Below are 21,757 nucleotides of genomic sequence, written 5' to 3'. Positions count from 1 at the left end.
GAGTATAATTGAAGTGTTTGTATACAAATTAGTTTTTAGCCTTCAATATTTGTGTAATGTAGTACCAACTGACTCTCATGTATATTTTACAGTAGTGACTGAGAGATAATTTTTTCGTGAGAAAATTTAATGTACTATACCTGATATATATCCGAAATAACTGTTACTGAATTGAATCGGAAATCGAATTGCAAGCTTGTGAATCAGAATCAAATCAAATCATGAAATTCGTGCCAGTGTATATATCGCTCACACAAGAACAAAAATGTGCAATTGCTGCCAGATCTCAGTTACCGAAAATCACATTGTATTTGATTCAAATCTTGACTAAATCAAAATTTCAAATTTCCAAAAAAAGTGTTCACAAGCAAAGAAAATTTTTAATGTTGCTGAAATCATATCTTAGACATACAGAATGTTGAAGGCACACATCTGGAAACATGCTTGAGTAAACTAATCAAAGTAAACATTGCTGAGGATTTTTATTTTTCCATTTGTTTTCACCATGCTTGAGAAATCTTGTGTGTGACGTGCGTGTACATATCTGTGTACGCATGTGGAAATGCACTGCCAGCTAATTGCTATTCCTGGCAACAGCCCTACTTTTAAATTGAAACCTGCCGTTGCATTTTTAATTTGTCATCTTTGATCAATTTAACAGCATTCCTAGTTAAAGAAATTTATGTGCATAAGACAAAAATATATTTAGTGCTTAGTATGAATAAGCAGTCTGATGGGGACAGCCTTCGTGTGACTCACTGTAGAGTATTTGTGTATTGAACTTAAATAAACTAGAAAAATATGACTAATTTCTGTTTTATCATAAGAATAAAAAAAGCCTCTTAAGTCAGGAGAGCACTTGGGCATCTTAAAATAGATACATGTCTCTTCAGATTTTGAGCAGTGATGTATATAATATATAGATTGCAAGAACATATGATAATGCACTCTTGGAGTAAGCTAGTGAAAACTTGTGAAGGTTGTGTGCAGTATCAGCAGTGTTACGTTGGGCACATAAAATAATAGTGCCCAATCAAAATGGCATCTTTGAATACATTTAAACCTAGAAGACTGCAAAGCATCTGTAATAAAAACTGAAATTTATTGACCAAACGGTTGTGAAAACAGCATGTGTGTATTCGAGTGGGTTGGTGTGTGTAATGTCTGTGTGTGTGTGTGTTAGGAATCAATGATTCTTGGGCCATATACCATGATGCTGTATAGAGTGGAGCGCACAGGGGAGTGTTATCTGGGAATCTTTCAATAGAGCCAGTGAGATGTTTGATGTAAAGCACTATTGGGAGCCAGTCAGGTAAAACTGATGACCGCATAAAAAGGTGAGTTTAGATTACAGGTTCTCCCGAAAGGAGTGACACAGACAGTCAATGTGGAGCTACATTAGTAGTCCAACCATGTCCAGTGTAGCAGATGAAGTGTTTAACATAAATAGGAGGAAGTAAAAGTTGAATGTACTTTTCTTGGATGTATTTCACCTTTGATTATAAATAACTCGCTCCTTCACTGAGGACCCACACAGTTGTAGTTTAAGACCCGGTTAATTGTGCTGTCAGACCTGCTCAGTCAAACACATGTACGAGCTGCCCGTTCATGGTCCGGCCCTCTCGCTCCTCAGATGGCTGCTTGATTGGATGTGTCTGACAGGTAGTTAATTTTCCAGACTGAATAGTCATGGCTGTAACATTGTGGTGGGAGATTCTCCAGTCTATGGCAGTGATTAATGATGACGCCCTGTGTGTTGTGTGTTTGTGTGCCTGTGTGTCCGTAACAATAGATTTGAGCCGTACAGCACTGGAAAGAGTTAGTGGAATAGTTGAAGTGTGCTGTATCAAAAATACAGCAAGTTATTTACTTGCTATAATTTACTATTTAGTAAAAGGCAAGTTGCAATAAAACTGTGATGCATTTATTTACACAAGGAACAAAAAACAAGTCTGAACAGAATGTCTAACTTGATCATTTAAAGATAAAAGTACAAAATAATGTTGTAAATAACTAAAGTAAATACATTTGAATATAAATTGAAGTCAGTGAATATGTCGTCTTTTGTGCAGAGATTGCCACTGGAACGCATCACACATTATACAATGATAAGTATAAAAAGAACATCCCAAAACAAATCTGTAAAGTCTATTATAAACCGTATTAAGTGGAGCAGGATCTGATGTTGATGCCGTTTGATGAACAACATCACAGTACTCAAGGATTGAAAGTACAAGTTGAGAGGCAAGATTCTTACAAATACTGAATAAAAAAGACAATTTTGAGATTGATGTAAAGTACCAATTCCAAAATTGATTTTATGTAGAATATGATTAATATGTGACTTAAAGGAAAGTTCAGATTGAAGCCATGCACCAATTTGATAATATAAAATTTATGCGAAGGAGTACTGTCTTTACATGATACAACACAAGAACAAATTTTGGATTTAAGACTGCCTTATTTAGAACTAATTTATTATCTAAAAGCCAATTTTGTAAAATATTAAAAACATACTAAAGAGATAACTGAATTTGAAAAAATATCAGAATTAGATACATATATGTTGGTGTCACCAGCATAACATTACAGGTTGAACATTACAATTATTGAAAATTAACGGTAAATTATTAAAATAAATAGAAAAAAAAGTGGTCCCAATACTGAACCTTGGGGCACACCTCTGTGTTGAACCAAAAAATCGGATTTATTACCATTTAATACTACACATTGTTTTCTGTTATGCAGGTATGAATTAAACCATATAATTGGATTTTCAGAAAGACCAATAGCATGAAGTTTATCTAAAAGTAACAAAAAGCTTTAGATAAATCAAGGAAACTACATTTAGTTTAAATAGTTTACTTCTACAGTGTATATGTAATATTTACTTTTATATGTGACCCTAAACCACAAAACCAGTCATAATGGTCAATTTTTTGAAATTGAGATTTATAAATTATCTGAAAGCCATTGGTTTATGGTTTGTTAGGACAGGACAATATTTGGCCAAGATGCAGTTATTTGAAAATCTGGAATCTGAGGGTGCAAAAAAAAAATCAAAATATTTAGAAAAAAATTTTTTTAAGTTGATTTAAAAATCTATAATTTTAATCCACAATCTATTGTTGGCTATTGCTACAAATATACCCATTCTACTTATGACTGGTTTTGTGGTCCAGGGTCACATATATATTTTTAATTCAGTTTCTGTTTTAAAGAAATAATATGCATCAATTTATTTTTTGATATTCCTGAAGTTCTTTTTTAGTGATTGATTGCATGTCTCACTCAGTATAGTATTTTTTTGTAGTCTTGTAGTATTTTTATACTTATTAAACTTTGATGAAAAGGAGAAGTTCACTTCCAGAACAAAAATTTACAGATAATGTACTCACCCCCTTGTCATTCAAGATGTTCATGTCTTTCTTTCTTCAGTTGTACAAAATGAAATTATATTTTTTGAGGAAAACATTTCAGGATTTCTATCCATATAGTGGACTTCCATGGCGCCCCCGAGTTTGAACTTCCAAAATGCAGTTTCAATGCAGCTTCAAAGTGCTCTAAACAATCCCAGGGAGAGGAAGAAGGGTCTTACCTAGCAAGACGATGTGTTATTTTCTAATAAGAATGGCAATTTATATATACTTTTTAACCTCAAATGCTCGTCTTGTCTAGCTCTGCGTGAACTCTGTGTATTCCGGTTCAAGACAGGTTGAAAAACTCCTATCTCATTTTCTCCTCCAACTTCAAAATCATCCTACATCGCTGCAGAAGGACCAACCCTGTGTTTACAAAGTGAACATGGAAAGAAAATTAAATGCCCTTTACAAAAAAAAAAAAAAAAAAAAAACTAACTGTCATGAAATGGAATAAACAAGAGTTCACGCAGAGCTAGACAAAGCAAGCAATTGAGGTTAAAAAAGTATATAAATTGTATTTTTTTTTTTGTTTTTTTTTTTTAGAAAATAACCGATTGTTTTACTAGGTAAGACCCTTCTTCCTCAGCTGGGATCATTGAGAGCCCTTCGAAGCTGCTTTTAAACTGCATTTTGGAAGTTCAAACTCAGGTTTACAATAGAAGTCCACTATATGGAGAGAAATCTTGAAATGCTTTCCTCAGAAAACATAATTTCGTTACGACTGAAGAAAGAAAGACATTAACATCTTGGATGACAAGGGGGTGAGTAAATTATCTGTAAATTTTTGTTCTGGAAGTGAACTTCTCCTTATATATAACTATATACATACATACATAAATATAACTAATGGCATTTGTAAAAAGTCCCCTTTAGATTTGGTTTATGAACAAGTTTGTAGTTAATAAGATCTTTCTCCATCATTTACTGATAAATGAGACCCTCACTACATAATTACAGTTATTACAGTGGTTCCAGTGGACATATAAACAGAGTTCATCCTGCATTTAATTGCTATTGCAAATAATTACAAAAATGACAAAGAAGTGTTATTGTAACGGGGTGAGTGAGACGAGAGGCGAGCGGATCCATGTGCACGCTTTTATTGAAGGGACGAGACAGATACATAGTCGAAAAACAGGCAGGGTCAAAGCAAACGGCAAACAGGTGTGTAAGAGGCGAAACGAGAGAATGGTCCAGTAAGGCGAGCGATAGTCCGAAAAGGCAGGCGGCTAGACAGTCGATAACGAGAAAACCAGGCGAGAGATCAAAACTAGGAACAGGGCACAAGAAACTAGGAAACGCTAATGATGGGAATAACTACAATACGACAATTCAACAATCCGTGACTTGCAAGGGGAACGTCCGGGGTTTTTATAGTGAGCCTGATTGGCTACCGGAGGCAACGCAAAGGGCGCGGTGGAGGATGGGAGATGCAGTCCGAAGTGCAAAGTAACAGTCAGAGTGTAATGGAAAGGTGAGAGTGACATCTGGTGGTGGGCGGTCCGCAGAGCACCGACCAGATTCGTGACATAGCCCCCCCCCAAGGAGCGGCTTCCAGACGCTCGAAGGAAACAACAGACCAGGGGAGCGGTGGGGCGGGAGCGAGACAGGGCGAGGGCTGGAGGACCAGGTCCATGTGGGAAGCCCAGAGATTGAGGCAGGACCGACAGAGCAGGTACCCTCCAGGGTGGGGCCGGAGGTGGAGCAAGAGCCCTCCAGGCCGGAGGCGGAGCAGGAGGCGCAGGAGCCCTCCAGGGCGGAGCCGGAGGTGGAGCAGGAGGTGCAGGAGCCCTCCAGGGTGGAGCCGGAGGCGGAGCAGGAACCCTCCAGGGCGGAGGCGGAGCAGGGGCCCTCCAGGGCAGAGCCAGAGGCGGAGCAGGCAACGCAAGAGCCCTCCAGGGCGGAACCGGAGGCGGGACAGGCGATGCCAGAGCCCTCCAGGGCGGAGCCGGAGGCAGAGCGTGAGGCGCGGGCGCCCTCCAGGGTGGAGCAGGGGGCGCAGGAGCCCTCCGAGGCGGAACAGGAGGCGGGGCGGTCCTCCAGGGCGGAACAGGAATCTGCGTCACGGTCTGGGACCTGGGGAAAGCAGGGACAGAGGAGGCAGACAGAATAGGGGGAGAAGGCGCAGCAGCCCTCCGGGGCGGAACAGGAGGCGGAGCAGGAGGTGCCGCAGCCCTCCGGGGCGGAACAGGAGGCGCAGCAGCCCTCCGGGGCGGAACAGGAGGCTGCGTCATAGACTGGGACCTGGGGAGAACAGTGACAGAGGATGCAGACAGAAAAAAGGGAGAAGCAGAGAGTTTAGCGGTTAACGCCCCCTCCATAAGAGGTTCTACGGCAGATGCCGACACCTCTGGAGGCACTGGCGCAGCTTCTACGATGGGGAAGGCCTCTGGAGCAGACTTGAGACCAGACGGGACCTCTGAAGCAGGCTTGTGATCAGAGGGGAGCTCTGGAGCAGGCTGGAGACCAGACGAAAGCTCTGCAGCAGGCTTAAGATCAGAGGGGAGCTCTGGAGCAGGCTGGAGACCAGACGAGAGCTCTGCAGCAGGCTTGAGCAGGGACTCTGGAGCAGGCTTGAGATCAGAGAGGGACTCTGGAGCAGGCTTGAGATCAGACGGGAGCTCTGGAGCAGGCTGGAGACCAGACGAGAGCTCTGCAGCAGGCTTGAGATCAGAGAGGGACTCTGGAGCAGGCTTGAGATCAGAGAGGGACTCTGGAGCAGGCTTGAGATCAGACGGGAGCTCTGGAGCAGGTTTGAGATCAGACGGGAGCTCTGGAGCAGACTGGTGAACAGACGTGGCCTTAGGAGTTGATTTGTGAACAGACGTGACCTCAGGAGCTGACTTGTGAACAGACGTGACCTCAGACGAGATGTGACGGGGCTCTGGAGGGTCAGACGAGGCGTGACTTGACTCTGAACGGTCAGACGAGGCGTGACTTGACTCTGGGCGGTCAGGCGGGACGTGACTTGGGCCGTCAGACAGGACGTGACTTGGGCCGTCAGGCGGGACGTGACTTGACTCTGGAACAGCAGCAATAACTTCATTTGGCTCATGAAGATCAGCTGTGGTTTGACTTAGTTCGTGGAGATTGGCCGTGACTTGACTTGATTCGTGAAGCTCAGTCGTGAACTGACTTGACTCCTGGAGATCAGCGGTGACTTGACTTGGCTCATGGAGATCAGCGGTGACTTGATCTGACACGAGAAGACCAGCGGTGACTTGAACTGGCTTGTGAAGAGCAATGACTTTACTTGACTCAGGAACCACGGCCTTGACGTTGCTTAACTCAGGAACCACGGCCTTGACGTTGCTTGACGCAGGAACGACCGCCTTGACGTTGCTTGACGCAGGAACGACCGCCTTGACGTTGCTTGACGCAGGAACGACCGCCTTGACGTTGCCGGACTTGGAAGCTTGACTGGACTCTGGAGTAGCGGCTGAAGCTTGACTTGGCTCTGGAAGTTCAACGGTGACTTGACTCGGCCCTGGAAGTTCAGCTGTGACTTGGCTTGACTTATGGAGCACAGCTGTGACCTGGCTTGACTCGTGGAGCACAGCTGTAACTTGGCTTGACTCGTGGGGGACAGCTGTATCTTGGCTTGACTCGTGGAGAACAACAGCTTTGGCTTGACTTGACTCCATTGCTTGAGTTGACTTGGAAGCCTGACTTGACCCCGAGGTAGCCGCCGCGGCGTGAAGGAGTGCCATTTTAGCTGCCCATACTGTCATTAGAGGTGTGTCCAGCACGTGGGCCATCATGACCACAGGTGGCGTCCAGGTGCTGACCACAGGTTCTGGAGTGGCAGCCATCTTGTGGAGCGGCTTGGAGACAGCGGCCATCTTGTGCAGTGGCTCTAGCGTGGCAGCCAACTTGTGCAGTGGCTCTGGCGTGGCAGCCATCTTGTGCAGTGAATCAGGAAAGATGGCTTTAACTTGACTTGAAACAGAAGCGACAGCAGTAATTTGACTTAACACAGGAACAACAGTTCTGGCTTGATTTGAAACAGGAAACACAGTTTTAGCTTGACTTGCCTTAAGAGCGGTTCTGACTTGACTTGACGCAGGAAACATAGCTCCAGCTTGATTTGACACAGGAAACACGGTTGCAGTCTGACTTGACTTGGAAACTTGACTTGACTCAGGAAATGCAGCTGTAAATTGACTTAACTTGAAAACTTGACTTGACTCAGGAGATGCAGCTGCAACTTTAAATGGCTCTTGTATGGCGGCTGTGACGTGTCGGAGCTCTGTTCTCGCCGCCATCTTGTGAACGGGCTCCACCGTCGCCGCCATCGTGTGAACGGGCTCCGCCATCGCCGCCATTGTGTGGACGCGCTCCGACGCGGCCGCCATTTTGTGAACGGGCACCGCGGTCGCCGCTACCGCGTTAACGCGCTCCGGCGCGGCCACCATCTTGTGCGCGGGCTCTGCTGACGCCGCCATAGCTCGAGCACGCTCCGTCACGGCCGCCATTTCACGAGCGATCCAGGCGGAAAACCTGTTTGTGGCGTCGTGATCCGGCGTTACCGCCAATCTGCGAGAGGGGTGCGCGGCTGCTCTGTCTGCGTTGCCGCGTACCTCCTTCGCGACCCCCACAGTACACGGCGAGCCCACACACAATAACGCAAAGTTCAAGAAAGCAGCCAAAGATGAGCGCGGACCCTCGCGTCTGAGTCTAGCCTTTAAGTGCTCGTTTGCGCCGTCGCAAAAAATCTCAATTATAATACAGTCCGGTTGGGTGGAATAATTTGCAAAAACTAAGAACTCACGGGTGTACTGCTCGAGTGAACGTTGTCCTTGCTTTATCCGGCATAGAATCCTGTCAGAGTCTGTATCTGAATGTCCGGGGGTGAAGCTGCTGGATCCTGTTGTGACGGATTGTTCTGTAACGGGGTGAGTGAGACGAGAGGCGAGCGGATCCATGTGCACGCTTTTATTGAAGGGACGAGACAGATACATAGTCGAAAAACAGGCAGGGTCAAAGCAAACGGCAAACAGGTGTGTAAGAGGCGAAACGAGAGAATGGTCCAGTAAGGCGAGCGATAGTCCGAAAAGGCAGGCGGCTAGACAGTCAATAACGAGAAAACCAGGCGAGAGATCAAAACTAGGAACAGGGCACAAGAAACTAGGAAACGCTAATGATGGGAATAACTACAATACGACAATTCAACAATCCGTGACTTGCAAGGGGAACGTCCGGGGTTTTTATAGTGAGCCTGATTGGCTACCGGAGGCAACGCAAAGGGCGCGGTGGAGGATGGGAGATGCAGTCCGAAGTGCAAAGTAACAGTCAGAGTGTAATGGAAAGGTGAGAGTGACATCTGGTGGTGGGCGGTCCGCAGAGCACCGACCAGATTCGTGACAGTTATATTTTTTGTCATCTAGTGTGATTAATTTTTAAGTGTTTTTGGGGTCACTGTTGATATATAACAGTGTTAAATCTATTAATTCGCCACATCAACAGTTTAACCTTGGCAGCCCTAGAAGACTGTCTAAATATCTTGACGCTCAGACTTTGTTGAAGTAACAGAGATAAAGCTTTCTAACCAGAGGAAGAGGAAACTCTGACAGCAGACAACTCTATCAATCAGACAAGCATGAAACAAACTCTCACAGCTCTAACAACCCTTAAGTGTGGAAAGCAACACACCATGATCTTCTGATGCTGGATTAGATGTCTCACTCAGCACTGGGAGTGTGTGTAGTGTTCAGCCAGAGCCAGGAATATGACTCTTGAATTTTTTAGTACTTACTGTATAATGACATTATTCAGTAGTCTTTCTGCTATAATGAACTGCTGCTTCCCATGAATACAGTACAAAACAGGCATGAAAATCTTTAAAAAAAAAAAGGTCATTTTGTGTCTTTTTAACAAGTGGGGAGTGAAAAAAAGGTGCTTAACTTTCAGAAAATGTTGACTGATCAGGAGGTAAAATTAAATATTATTTTAAATGAGATTTGCCTAAATACTGTTTAAATCAATTATTTGTCTAAATTTGTTAATATTCATTCAGTTCTAAAAATTAATTAAAATTGTTCTAGAACTTGAGTTGAATGGTTGATAAATGCAGTCAACACTAGCATATGGGTAAGAATTAGTCAAATGAAAGGCTCCAAATGATTTTCTTGAGTGTCACAATTTTATCAATTTTTTTGTCCTAACATGGGAATATCGTGGGATTTTTGCCTCTAATGCTTTAAAAAAGTCACTGAACTATAAACATGCAAACTGCCCGCTAGCATTTAAACATGGATTGCAGAGATCTGGATCCTCTAATTGCTCTTCAGGGAGCATGAAATGATTGTTCAGTTCCCAAACCCTGCCAGATGAGACTTAATACTCCTTATGAGAAAAAAACTGGACCATAAATGTTTTTACAAATAGAAATGAGCCTAGGAGCTCTATTAATATGAAAGGGCTATGCACCAAATTTGGGTTTGCAGCCATGCGTGTATGTGTGCATGAGTATGTGTGCTCGTGCATGCTTTTATCTTTCTGCTGCTGGCCACACTTTGATGGTGTGTGTTGCTTCTGTAGTTTCCATCCCTGTCAGATCCTGGTTAAAGGAATCAAAGTCTGACCGAGCCAGTCATAGTGATTTGAGGCCTGCGTCAGAAGGGAACACTGAGCCAAGTAATTTTGCCAGCATTTATGAAACGGATGGTTTTGGAATGTGGCCTCATAACTCCTCGACAAGAGGATGAGGTTGCCCTTCTGTCTTCTCTGTGAGTGTGTGTCTTATGATAGGCTGTTGTATTTACTCATCATTATTAACCAAACTGCTGCCCATTTTTCCAGCAGCCATCTGGAAAAGAAAGGTGACTTGTGGGCATTGGCTCTGCTATTTGCTGCCAAATCATGCAAACTTGCACTAATACGCAAACATTTGTTTTTCTGTCACGACTGGGCCAGTCCGATTTTTTTTTTTTTTTTTTTTAATTTATTAATATAAATAAGGGTTGTGCCTGAATAGTGAATCCATATTCGGAAAGACACATGTTCTACAGAGCCACTAAAGAGACATGGTTAGCTCCTTGCTAGCAGTAGCCTGTTATATTACAGTATATAAAAGTGTACTTACCACATAAACAGAGTAAGGAGAGATAACTGATAGGACAATGACAAATGATTTGCAGATCCTGAGCACCACTGACAAACATCTAGAGCCAACAGATTGCTCCAGTGCAAATCGTCTTTTAGCATTAAAATTGTACTGTCAGGTTTTACTAAAGACGCGCAGTGATGAATTAGCGCTGAAAAGGCATGGACAGTTATTTTTGTGCCTGACCTTATTGAATATGCATTTGTAGGAGTTTTCCTTTCAGACACAAAATTTATGGGAGGAGAGTTTTCAAATGAGTCACGCAATGCATTTTAATAACATTTGCGCTCGTCAAATTACTGACATTTGCACAATTATTTAACGCTCAATAAAGCATAGTCTCAGCCTCAGACGTCATGCACCTGGAACGTTGGCTAAACGTCTGATGCATAAGCCACACTTGGAAACACTTCAGGAATTTTGAAGTCGTCATCGGACTGGTTCGATTATACAGGATTTCTGGGAGATGTGTGTCGAGTTCTTTAACGTTCTGCCTGGAAACAAAAATGCTGTGGCGCCAAACCCCCTCATGAAAGAAGAAAGCAGTCGTGTTTACAACTGTGACAACGAGTGCTTATTAGGATCAACTAAAAAAAATTATAGTTCGCTGACGTAGAATCTTTTTTTTTTTTGTTTTACACTTGATCTGTTATTGTGGCGACATTTCCACGCCCCTAAACATGATGTGCCACAAAATAAAATGTGACTGGTTGCTGTACCTGTCAGTCATATGGTCTCTTGGGCGGGACTTGGGCAGCCAAAATTCCCAGACCTTCTGCCGTCAGTCTGAAGGTCTGGCTACGCAAGACTAAAAAAAGCATGTCTGACTTTATTCTTTATTTGTGACAATGCTAATTTGCGCTGCACTTGGCATATTGCGTTGGTCGATATGTAAATGAGATGTTGTGTCTGTGTTCTTTAATTTGCGCATTGTTAGTAAATCACTCGCAGAAATTTCCCTTCCCATCGGCACTGTTTTAGAATTGCACTTTTGCGCTAATTTGCAGTTTAGTAAAACTGGCCCCTAATCTTGTGAAATGTTTTCGTTAATACTGCCACTCCATAGTACACACAAAGTGCATGTGATGATCTCGAAAGTGAAAGTAAAAAGCGAGTGCACATTCAAAAATGATTTCAATGCTCTTATATTAATAGCTGATGCCTACAAATTATATACAGTACATTATAATTACCCAACAACATAATGCAACTTAATGCTGTTATTGTGATATTTCATCAAAGAACCCTGAAACAAAATTAATTATGGTTTCCACAAAAATATTTATTAATTTTCCACATTAATAGTAACAATAAATGTTTCTTGAGCAGCAAATCAACATGATTTCTGATTTCTGAAGGATCATGTGACTGATGTAATGGCTGCTAAAAAGTCAGTTTTGAATCAGAGGAATAAATTACATTTTAAAATATATTACAATAGACAAGAGTTATATTGAATATAAATAATGTTCGATAATATTACCATTTTTACTGTATTTTTTAATCAGCTTTTGAATAGTAGTGTAATGTAATTTCTATATTTTTAGATTCTCATAAAGACGTTTAGGCTACATTCACAGTGCAGCAATATGTTGCCTAAATCAAATTTTTGCTCATATGTGACTTTTTTTTATATCATGACTGTGTGAACAGCACAAACCACATTAAATCTGAAATGGATTCCGATTTGGGCCACTTCCATATGTTTTCCTAAATCCAGTTCAGGTTTTGCAACGCGACCTAAGTCTAAATGATCATATCAGAATTCATGCAACTTTTACGTCATTCTAGATTGTCATTTGTCATAATTCTGCCCTAATTCACTCTGTGAATATGACAGACAGTTGTATATGTAGTCAGTAGAGAGACAGTAAGGTGTTGAACTACGTAGTGTGTATTACGTAGTGCGGTAACAGCTCTACACAAGGTACATAAATAATTTCTCTCTCGTTCTCCTCATCTTCGTCCTCATCACCTGCTCACGAATCTGCTGATTTCTACAGCACATATCCTTATAAATGAACACATAAATGCTGACTTCAGTGGCCTCTGCGCTTCATGCAGTCTTGTTACTGTTCTTTTGGGCAAGCGGTGTTGGGAAGGTAATTTTGGAAATGTAATAGATTACAGATTACAAGTTACCCTATTTAAAATGTAATAAGTAGTTAAACTATTTTAGTTACTTTATTAAAGTAATGTAACTGATTACATTTGATTACTTTTGGATTACTTTTCTAAATTTAAATTTCTAAATTTTTTCTGAATTTTTTTAAACTGTTAATAATTTTCAAACTCTTAAGCCAGACCTACTGAACACTCAACACTGATTACTGTCAGACTTTCAAAATCCTTCATCACTTGAATTAAGATTATATTTATTTGATTTTAAAACATAACCACCACAAAAACAGACTTTAGTACTTTTTTTTTATTATTTTAAGATCATTCTGAGGTTAAATACAGATTTAAAATCACAACAAGGCATAGTTTAATAGCTATGATATTGTTTTTGAAATCAAATCTTTGCATAGCTACAACAGGAAACACTAGCATCTAACAATGCCTTAGAGGGGAAAAAAATAAAGCATATACATAAATCCAAATAGGAAATAAAACAGTTATCATATGTATTTATTTAATTTATGAATCATTATAGTTGAATTAAGGACATTTTCATGTGATATCGGGTCTAGTTGACATACCATAACAAAACCCATACACTCATGCCATTATACCTTCAGTCTTTTACCTCGTGATAAGAAGTGCTGTTTTCATCTTGGGCATCTGTAGTGCTCTGTTAAATGTGATAGAGCCAGTGCTGCTTTTATCTTTGTATTTAAAGGTAGAAACCAATAGAACAACTGAAAGAGATGAGAACAACTGAGATTGTGGGAGCCATGATAAAAATACACCCCAGAAAAGTTACAACATGGGATATTTAATCGTGATCTAAATCTGTGTAGGTGAATGTTGTGGTCAGTTCTTTGTTTTAAACAATAACTCAAGAAGATACTTATACCAGAACACTAACTTTTGACAGAGAGTCAAGGCTGGCTTTTCAAAATCAAATAGTTTTCAATATCGTCAGATTTCACTGTCAATCCATTTGAAATATACCTTGTATTTCGCTCAGATGCATTGTATTGATTTTGGTAATGTGACGTTCACTAATACATCTCGAAAAGATCAGTCCACTGTTCTTTTCTCACTTCTCCATTACTGACATCCTTTTTCTGTTTTCAGGTATCAGACAGGTGTGATTATGTCTACGTGAATGGCAAAGAGATGAGAGGACGGGTCCGGATGCTGCTGAACTTCACGTATGGTTACCTGAGGGCCCAGCTGGAGGTGAAAGTCTGGATTCCCAAACTGCCTCTGCACATCGAAGTTTCAGATACCGAGCTCAGTCAGATCAAGGGCTGGAGGATTCCCGTAAACAGTAACGCCCAGAGGTACGAACCTTTATGATGGATTCTGACAATATTGAGTGATCGGTAGGTCTGCGCTGAATTTGCATGCTGAGTGAAAACTCAGCAGTTTTCCACAGAATTCAAACAACTGTCACTCACAAAGTTTTATACATCTCAACCCACAGTCTGCTTGTAGTCTTTTGCTACCTGTTATGGACAGGATTCAACCGGGGGCTGGGAACGTACATCAGGTGGTCTGTTTGTGTGGGTGTGTGTATTTAACAGTGACACCTGCTGGTGGTCTGGAAAAAGTTCATCCTGTACTGACTGGCCTTTGGTTATCAAACAAAACAGAACTAAGTAGCTATATTGTCAAAATGAGCAAATGCATTAAAGGGATAGTTCATCCAAAACTGGAAATTCTGTCATTGTATACTTACCCTCATGTTATTTCAAATCCATAAGATTTCATGCATCATCAGAACAGAAATGAAGATATTTTTAATGAAACCAGAGAGATTTCTGTTTCTCCACTGAAAGTCCATTCCAACAAAATTTAATTTCTTCAAAAAGTTCATAAAAACATCATGAAGTAATCCATACGAATCAAGTGGTTTAATCCAATTCTACTGAAGAGAAAGAATCATGTTATATGATGAACCGATTTAATTTAGGTTTGTTTTCACATATGAACATTGATCAACACATACATAGAGCACATCAAACATGGAAAATGGAAGCTCAACTGTATTTGCTCGAATTGTCAGGAAAAACCTCAGGGGTTATTGTTCATAACACAAGCACTTCTAAACTTCCATTTTTGTAATTTCAAAGTTTTGTGGAATGGACTTTCTAATGAGGGACAGAAATCTCTCAGAGTGCATTAAAAAATACATTCTTGGAAGTTCTGAAGATGAATGAATGCCTTGTGGATTTAGAATAGGGTTCCTCAGATCTTGCTCTGGAGGGCCAATGCGCTGAGTTTAGCTCCATCCCTGATCAAACTCACCTGTGATTTTCTAACGATCCTGAAGATATTGATTAGCATGCTCAGGTGTGATTAATTAAGGTTAAAGCTAAATGCGGAAGCAAAGAGGATCTTGTGGGACATATTTGAGGATCAACATGAGTTAGAACAACATTAGTATTAATTTTTGAGTCAACTATCCCAAAATGGAATTATATCGGTGGTGTGCTGTGGTGCGCTGATTTTTTAAAATTTATTTATTTTTTAATATTATTATTATTATTACTTTTTTTTTTTTTTTGTTAAATAAACATTAATTTCCAGAACAAACGTCTCCTGTTCCAAACATCTCCTGTTATTAAAGGAGAAGTCCACTTCCAGAACAGCAATTTACAAATAATTTACTCACCCCGTTGTCATCCAAGATGTTCATGTCTTTCTGTCTTCAGTCGTGAAGAAATTATGGTTTTTGAGAAAAACATTTCAGGATTTTTCTCCATATAATAGACTTCATCGGTGCCCTGATTTTGAACTTCCAAAATGCAGTTTAAATGCAGCTTCAAAGGGCTCGAAACGATCCCAGCCCAGAAGGAAGGGTCTTATCTAGCAAAATGATTAGTCTTTTTTGTTTCGAAAAATAAAAATTTGTATACTTTACAAGCATCATAAAAGCTCACATGTAGCACAGGCTCTGGGATGCGCGTCCACGACACTATGAATCACGTCTAAGTTCATCGTCTGTGTACTCCGGCTCAAAAAAATAGAGTATGGCGAAAAACTTCATCTCATTTTCTCCTACAACTTCAGAATCATCTCACATCGTTGTACCTTTTTCTTTGTTTCTTTCTTTCAGTGTTTGACTTACTTGCACTTCCTTAATCTTTGCGCGTTCGCTTTGTAAACACTGGGTCTGTAGTTCCGCCTGACCTTTTGAAGTGATTCAATTGTATGTAGTGTCGTGGACGCGCATCCCAGGGCCTGTGCTACACAAGCTTTTGTGCTTAAAAAGTATACAATTTTTTTTCTTTCTGAAAAAAATGGCCTATCGTTTCGCTAGAAAAACCTTCCTTGGCTGGGATCGTTTAGAGCTCTTTGAAGCTGCATTTAAACTACAAGTTCAAAATTGGGGCACCAATGAATTTTTAATTTTTCGGATCATCAGTCTTCAAAGCTTGGTAAATATTGGTCACAGACACAGAGGTTTACTTTTAATTCACCAAGCCGATTACACACTAAAAACTCACACAGATCATGATCATCACACAGGCCATTTTAAGTCTTATTCTGATGTAACAAAGTGGTGTGTGTGCGAATTGTTTATATGTGTGAATTGTTTACTTTTTCAATTAGATTCCCATTATATTGCTCATTAAGACATTCGTGAATGCAGGATTTATCGCATGAACCAATCACGGCTGATCATAACCAGTCACATCCAATCATATCACGATGGAAGCATTCCCTCCTCTCACATGAATTTTCCCTATTCATTCTCAGTTACCCCCACCAAACTCACTGCACATTTTAGGGGGTTTGTTAAAACTCAGTGCGCTCAGGGGTGGCGAGAGAAACGCAGACTCCTGCTGTAACTTTACCTGCTTATGTCACTGTTAGACAATGTTTCTTTAGAAAAACAAGAGATTTATACACAATTTTTAATACTGTGTTTTATTTTTGAACTACTATTATTACTACTACTATTTTCTTTCTCATCAAATAATAAATGAAGGCACTGCCTTCATTCCCTCCTCTGAGAAAACGCCACCATAATTATATGTTCATCATATTTTACCAGTGTCAAATTGTGTATGGTGTCAATGGTGTATGATACAAAGTTAACTTTGGCAGTTCTAAAAATGTATTTAAATAAATAAGTAAGTAAGTAAATAAATGTAGTTTATTTATTCTATATATTTTGGTTGGGGAAAAAACAAAAACCTTATACCAACCAACATCAGTGGTTGCATCTGTCTCTGTGGTCAGCTCATAAATATTGACAGCTTTATAAATGCAGAGGCTGAAAAGTCTGCAGTTAGAAACTTAAAATGAAAAAAAAAATGCAATGATTGTTTTAAATATGTGAACATGGCTTCGAGAACGTCTATCCCTAGTGAGCACATAAAACCTTCAAAATAATCAGATATATGAAGACAAATCACAACAGTTTTCAGCAAAAACTTGCAGAGAACTTTTCTAGATATTAAAAAAAAAAAAAAAAAAAAAAAACATAAAAAAGTTAAAACTTTAAAGTGAAAATACACTAAAATCCTTATATCGATTTGTACTGTGAGTGGTGAAGCAGAGGAATGTGAGAAACCTCACACAATCACAGAGAAACAGATCTTAGCAGCAGCTTTGGAGTGTGAAACCATTAAACAAACCCTGTTGGGCAGTCCAGTGCTGCCGTGAATCCGTGATAGGACAATGGACGTGACACAAAGGATGTAATAGGCCTCTTCCTTGGCTTAGAATCAAATAATGTTATGATACGTCTCACATCTAGTAGCACTTTTTCTAAAGCTTTTTATAGTAAGCTTTCTTATGGTGAATATGAATGTGAATTCCAGAGTGGACACTGTTGAGCGCAATTGAGAATCAATAACACTATAGCTTACATTTATTTCATTAACAATCATTATATAATGCTTATAGATCAATTATAAATCACATTAAGCATCCATATTAATTTAATTCATATACCTGTATAAGTAAATTTTTACACCTGAGTATGAAAATATATTAATCAAATTTTTGACTTTCTAATTATAAATATGCATTAATATACAGTCTATTTAGGGTTGTTATTATTAGGGGTTCAAGTGCGTAGCGCTGAAACTCTGTTGTAATTGTTAGAGTGGCCAAGCATCAGCAATCTCCACGTAAAATTGATTGTGCAGCAGAGGTCGCGTTAACCGAAAATTGTCCGTCATTGACGAATTTTTTTTATCAATGATGGAAAAATCTGAAGGCCATCCATCACTTTGATGGATTACACTGAGGGTGATCTATTGTCCATTGTAACATGTAACTGTAATTCCCACCCCTGTCCAGTTGGTGGCGAGTGCGCTCCAGTGTGGCAGCAGAGCACTGGATCCAGAACAAAAATGAAACCGTCACAAATGTTTTGCTACGCGTTTAATTTCGCACAGGCAGGTACCCAGTTTAAAGGAGAAGTCCACTTCCAGAACAATGATTTACAAATAATTTACTCTACCCATTTGTCATCCAAGATGTTCATGTCTTTCTGTCTTCAGTTATAAAGAAATTATGGTTTTTGAGGAAAACATTTCAGGATTTTTCTTCATATAATGGACTTGATTGGTGGTACGATTTTGAACTTCCAAAATGTAGTTTAAATGCATCTTAAAAGGGGTCTAAATGATCCCAGCCGAGGAAGAAGGGTCTTATCTAGCGAAACAATCTGTCATTTTTTTTTTTCGAATAATAAAAATTTGTATACTTTTTAAGCAAAATCCTGAAATGCTTTCCTCAAAAACCATAATTTCTTAACGACTGAAGACAGAAAGACATGAACATCTAGGATGACAAGGGGGTGAGTAAATTATTTGTAAATTGTTGTTCTGGAAGTGGACTTTAAGCTACAACGATCTATCACGCCACATTAAAGAGTGCCAAATGGTATTTATTGTTTGAATGTCCTAATGAAATGGACAGAATTTGAAATCTGAGACATTTTCATATCAAAAGTAACAAAGCACAAAGATTGCAATTTATTGAATGGGAGGCGCACTATGTAACACTGTTCACTCATCAACTGAAAACAGCATAGACCAAAAGGTCGACTGATATTTAAGAATATATATTGGTTTATAAAAATGAGAATCTATTAAAATCGAGAAATATTTTAGTGTCCTTCATTGTCACTGCAGGTGTGGTGTTGAACATGAAAAGTCACACACAGTCTCTGTTCATCTGTTCTCTTCAAAATAAATGTATAAGCCTATATCGTCCTGTAGGTTCATGGTTAAAAGTGAAAATGTGAACAAAAATAAAAGCAATTAAATGTTATTATAATTAAAATATGAAAATGAATATAACGGGTAATAATAGTTTATGACAGAATTTTTATGACCCTGTCCATCAAAATGATGGAAAAAGTTCAAGTCTAACGCAACCTCTGTTGTGCAGACCAAACCGTAGGTCATAGAGACCTGGAACTTTGAGGGATGGTAGTACTTATACATCTACAACGTCACCAAGACTTGCCCCAGTCGGCCTGATGGGGGCACTACAGCGATCAAAAGTACAAAATCGCTCATAACTCCTCAACCATTCGTCACAGGCTCAAGTGTCTTATGTCGTTGGACTCCTTGGCTCACATTTTCGGGTATTTTGCATTTTTTGAAAAACCTACTTTTGTAAACTAGTTTTTGCCCCGATCGGAATGAAACCAGTGCAGAAAGATTCTCTGGAGAGTAAATATCAACAATAATAATGAAAAAAAGTTTACCTTTCGAATTCTACGTCACAACAAAAACATTTGAAAGGGGCATGGCCACCTTTCTAACTAAAATGGCTAAAACTTTGGCACTGAATGAGATATCTTCGCCAAACTCACTTTTTCAAGGGCGTAAATTATTGTAGATTGCACGTTTTTTCACACATATGCACAATATTCATATCAACTTTGCCTCTAGAACCACTGCTGTCAGTCAAACCATTAATTAAATGATGGAGAAGATGTAAAAAACCTACTTTTGCAAACTATAGGATTTTCACTCAGTCTGGAAAAAACAACTGCAGTACAATTCTCTGTACTCTCTAGGTCAATAAGTAAAAAAAAAAAAAAAAAATTAAATATACTCTTTGGAAAGCTATAACGGGGTCATTTAGAAAAGGGGCCTGTCCAACTATACCCAAAAGCCTATAAAGCCTACAAAAAAACATAAAAGTTTACAAAACCTGGTGAGCATATGCAACAAGTGATTCTAAACAAGCATGCAAAGTTTTAGGGAGCTCAGACCACAGCTGGTACTATAACAATCATAAATGTTAAAAAAAAAACAAAAAAAAAAAAAAACATCATATTTCTATGTTCTATTACCTGTATTTGCCAAAAAATGCTTTTTGAAATCATTGATTTAGTTGGTTTCAGGCTTGCTAAATATTATATATTGTCTTTTTAATATGTGCTTAAATGCCTTAAAGTGCTTGAACCCCAGTAATCGCTGCCTGCAGCTATATTTATTAATTGAACTTATCGTGTTAAAGAGAAAATCTAGCTTTTGAGGGTCCCTGGATTGGTTAAAAGTCTTTGAATCTGTAAAAGTAGGAAATCCTTGAGTTATGAAAATCCTTGAGTTACATTTTAAACCTATTGCAAATGCTCCTGGCTGCAATTTCCCAGCATGCACCTTTAATATTTTGTCATTGGAAATTGAAGTATGGGGATACATTTCACCCCTCTCCTTATAACCCACAAGCAACCACTTGGGCTTGTGAATTCAAAATAGAATAAAGTCAATATATACATTTTCCTGGAGGTGTGGAGGCAGTTTTCTCAATGTCTCCATTTTCATATGTCCCACGTGGCACAATGATTTACAACGTGTGTGAGAAGCAACGAATACAGAATATAAAATTTGAAGCTCTTCATAGGTGAAATTCCAAGATCCCAACGGGTTGCTCTTTGTGTGCATGTAGCTTTGTGGACTGTGAATCCAGACTCCAGGAGTTTGAGGGAAGCTCTTGAGACATTCATTCATTGTGAATTTTCGCAAAGCCAGATGGGAGATCGCTTACACTGTGCAGTGGCATTGCTTCCCAAACTTCTCTGCTCAACTTTTCGACAACATAAGTGAAGTACCTGACATGTATACTGTTGGCTTTACTTTGAAAAAATACGTAGGCAAAATAGGCAGTTCAGCAGACTGACAGAGTACTTGGAGGAAGAGTGTGCTGACAGTGATGTGTACATATCTATTTAGTTCTGCAAAATCTTTTATTTAAAAAGATGTGTCTTTCTTTTGACCTGAGATTTTTGCAGTGCGAGACCCCCAAATCTGGCGGCTCCCTTATGTGTGACATCACTGCTTGTGGGCAGGGCCATGTCTCATAGTTTGCACACACTGGAATAGTAAACCACTGGTTTACAGTGCTATTAAGTTTTAAGTACTGTAACTCATGGTACAATGTACCGGTTTGTTAGACAAAGTATTTGTTTTCATAATAGCTCATTTTGTGAGTTGTGGATACGTGCTGTGAAGCTGTTTACTGCTAATGAGGTGTTCTATACAGTATATGTACACTGTTTTCTAATTGCTTCATACTTCTTTCTTTGTTGCATCAACCTGCTTGTTATGCATTTCTGTTTAACATTTAGAAGTAATGTTTGTGCATGCAACTACATAAACAACCCTTGTATAGGACATTCAAGGTGTGTATGGTTTACAATGGTAGAGATTTTCTCTTAATTTAATTTGCAGAGACAAGATATGCAAAGTAAACCTACTGCAGGCCAATTTCTCTGAAATGTGTAAAGGTCACACAAAGCAGTCAACATTTACAATTGTTTGGTAAATGTTTGCAGTTGAAATCCACTCATTTCAATGTGACAGTTCACTTGAAGGTGAAAGATTTCCCCTCAAAGATTTTGCAAAAAGTTTAAAGGAGAAACCCACTTCCAGAACAAAAATGTACAGATAACGTACTCAACCCCTCGTCATCCAAGATGTTCATGTCTTTCTTTCTTTAGTCGTAAAGAAATTATGTTTTTTAAGTAAAACATTTCAGGTTTTTTCTCCATATAGTGTACTTCAATGGTGCTCCGAGGTTGAACTTCCAAAATGTAGTTTAAATGTGGCTTCAAACGATCCCAAAAGACATTGTAAAT

The 21,757-nt window shown here is 39.6% G+C and overlaps 1 protein-coding gene across 2 annotated transcripts in view; it reads left to right on the top strand.

Moving 5' to 3' along the window:
- si:dkeyp-14d3.1 (transmembrane protein 132C) overlaps positions 1-21,757 on the top strand; it is a 308,473-nt gene that overhangs the window by 262,041 nt on the left and 24,675 nt on the right. For both annotated transcript variants that reach the window (XM_051117432.1, XM_051117433.1), the window contains one exon: positions 13,771-13,979. In XM_051117432.1, coding sequence (XP_050973389.1) covers positions 13,771-13,979 — 209 coding nt within the window. The remainder of the gene's footprint in view (positions 1-13,770; positions 13,980-21,757) is intronic.

The sequence above is a fragment of the Labeo rohita genome, chromosome 8 (assembly GCF_022985175.1).
Source record: "Labeo rohita strain BAU-BD-2019 chromosome 8, IGBB_LRoh.1.0, whole genome shotgun sequence".
NCBI lineage: Eukaryota > Metazoa > Chordata > Actinopteri > Cypriniformes > Cyprinidae > Labeo > Labeo rohita.
This window is presented reverse-complemented; position numbering and strand designations above follow the sequence as displayed.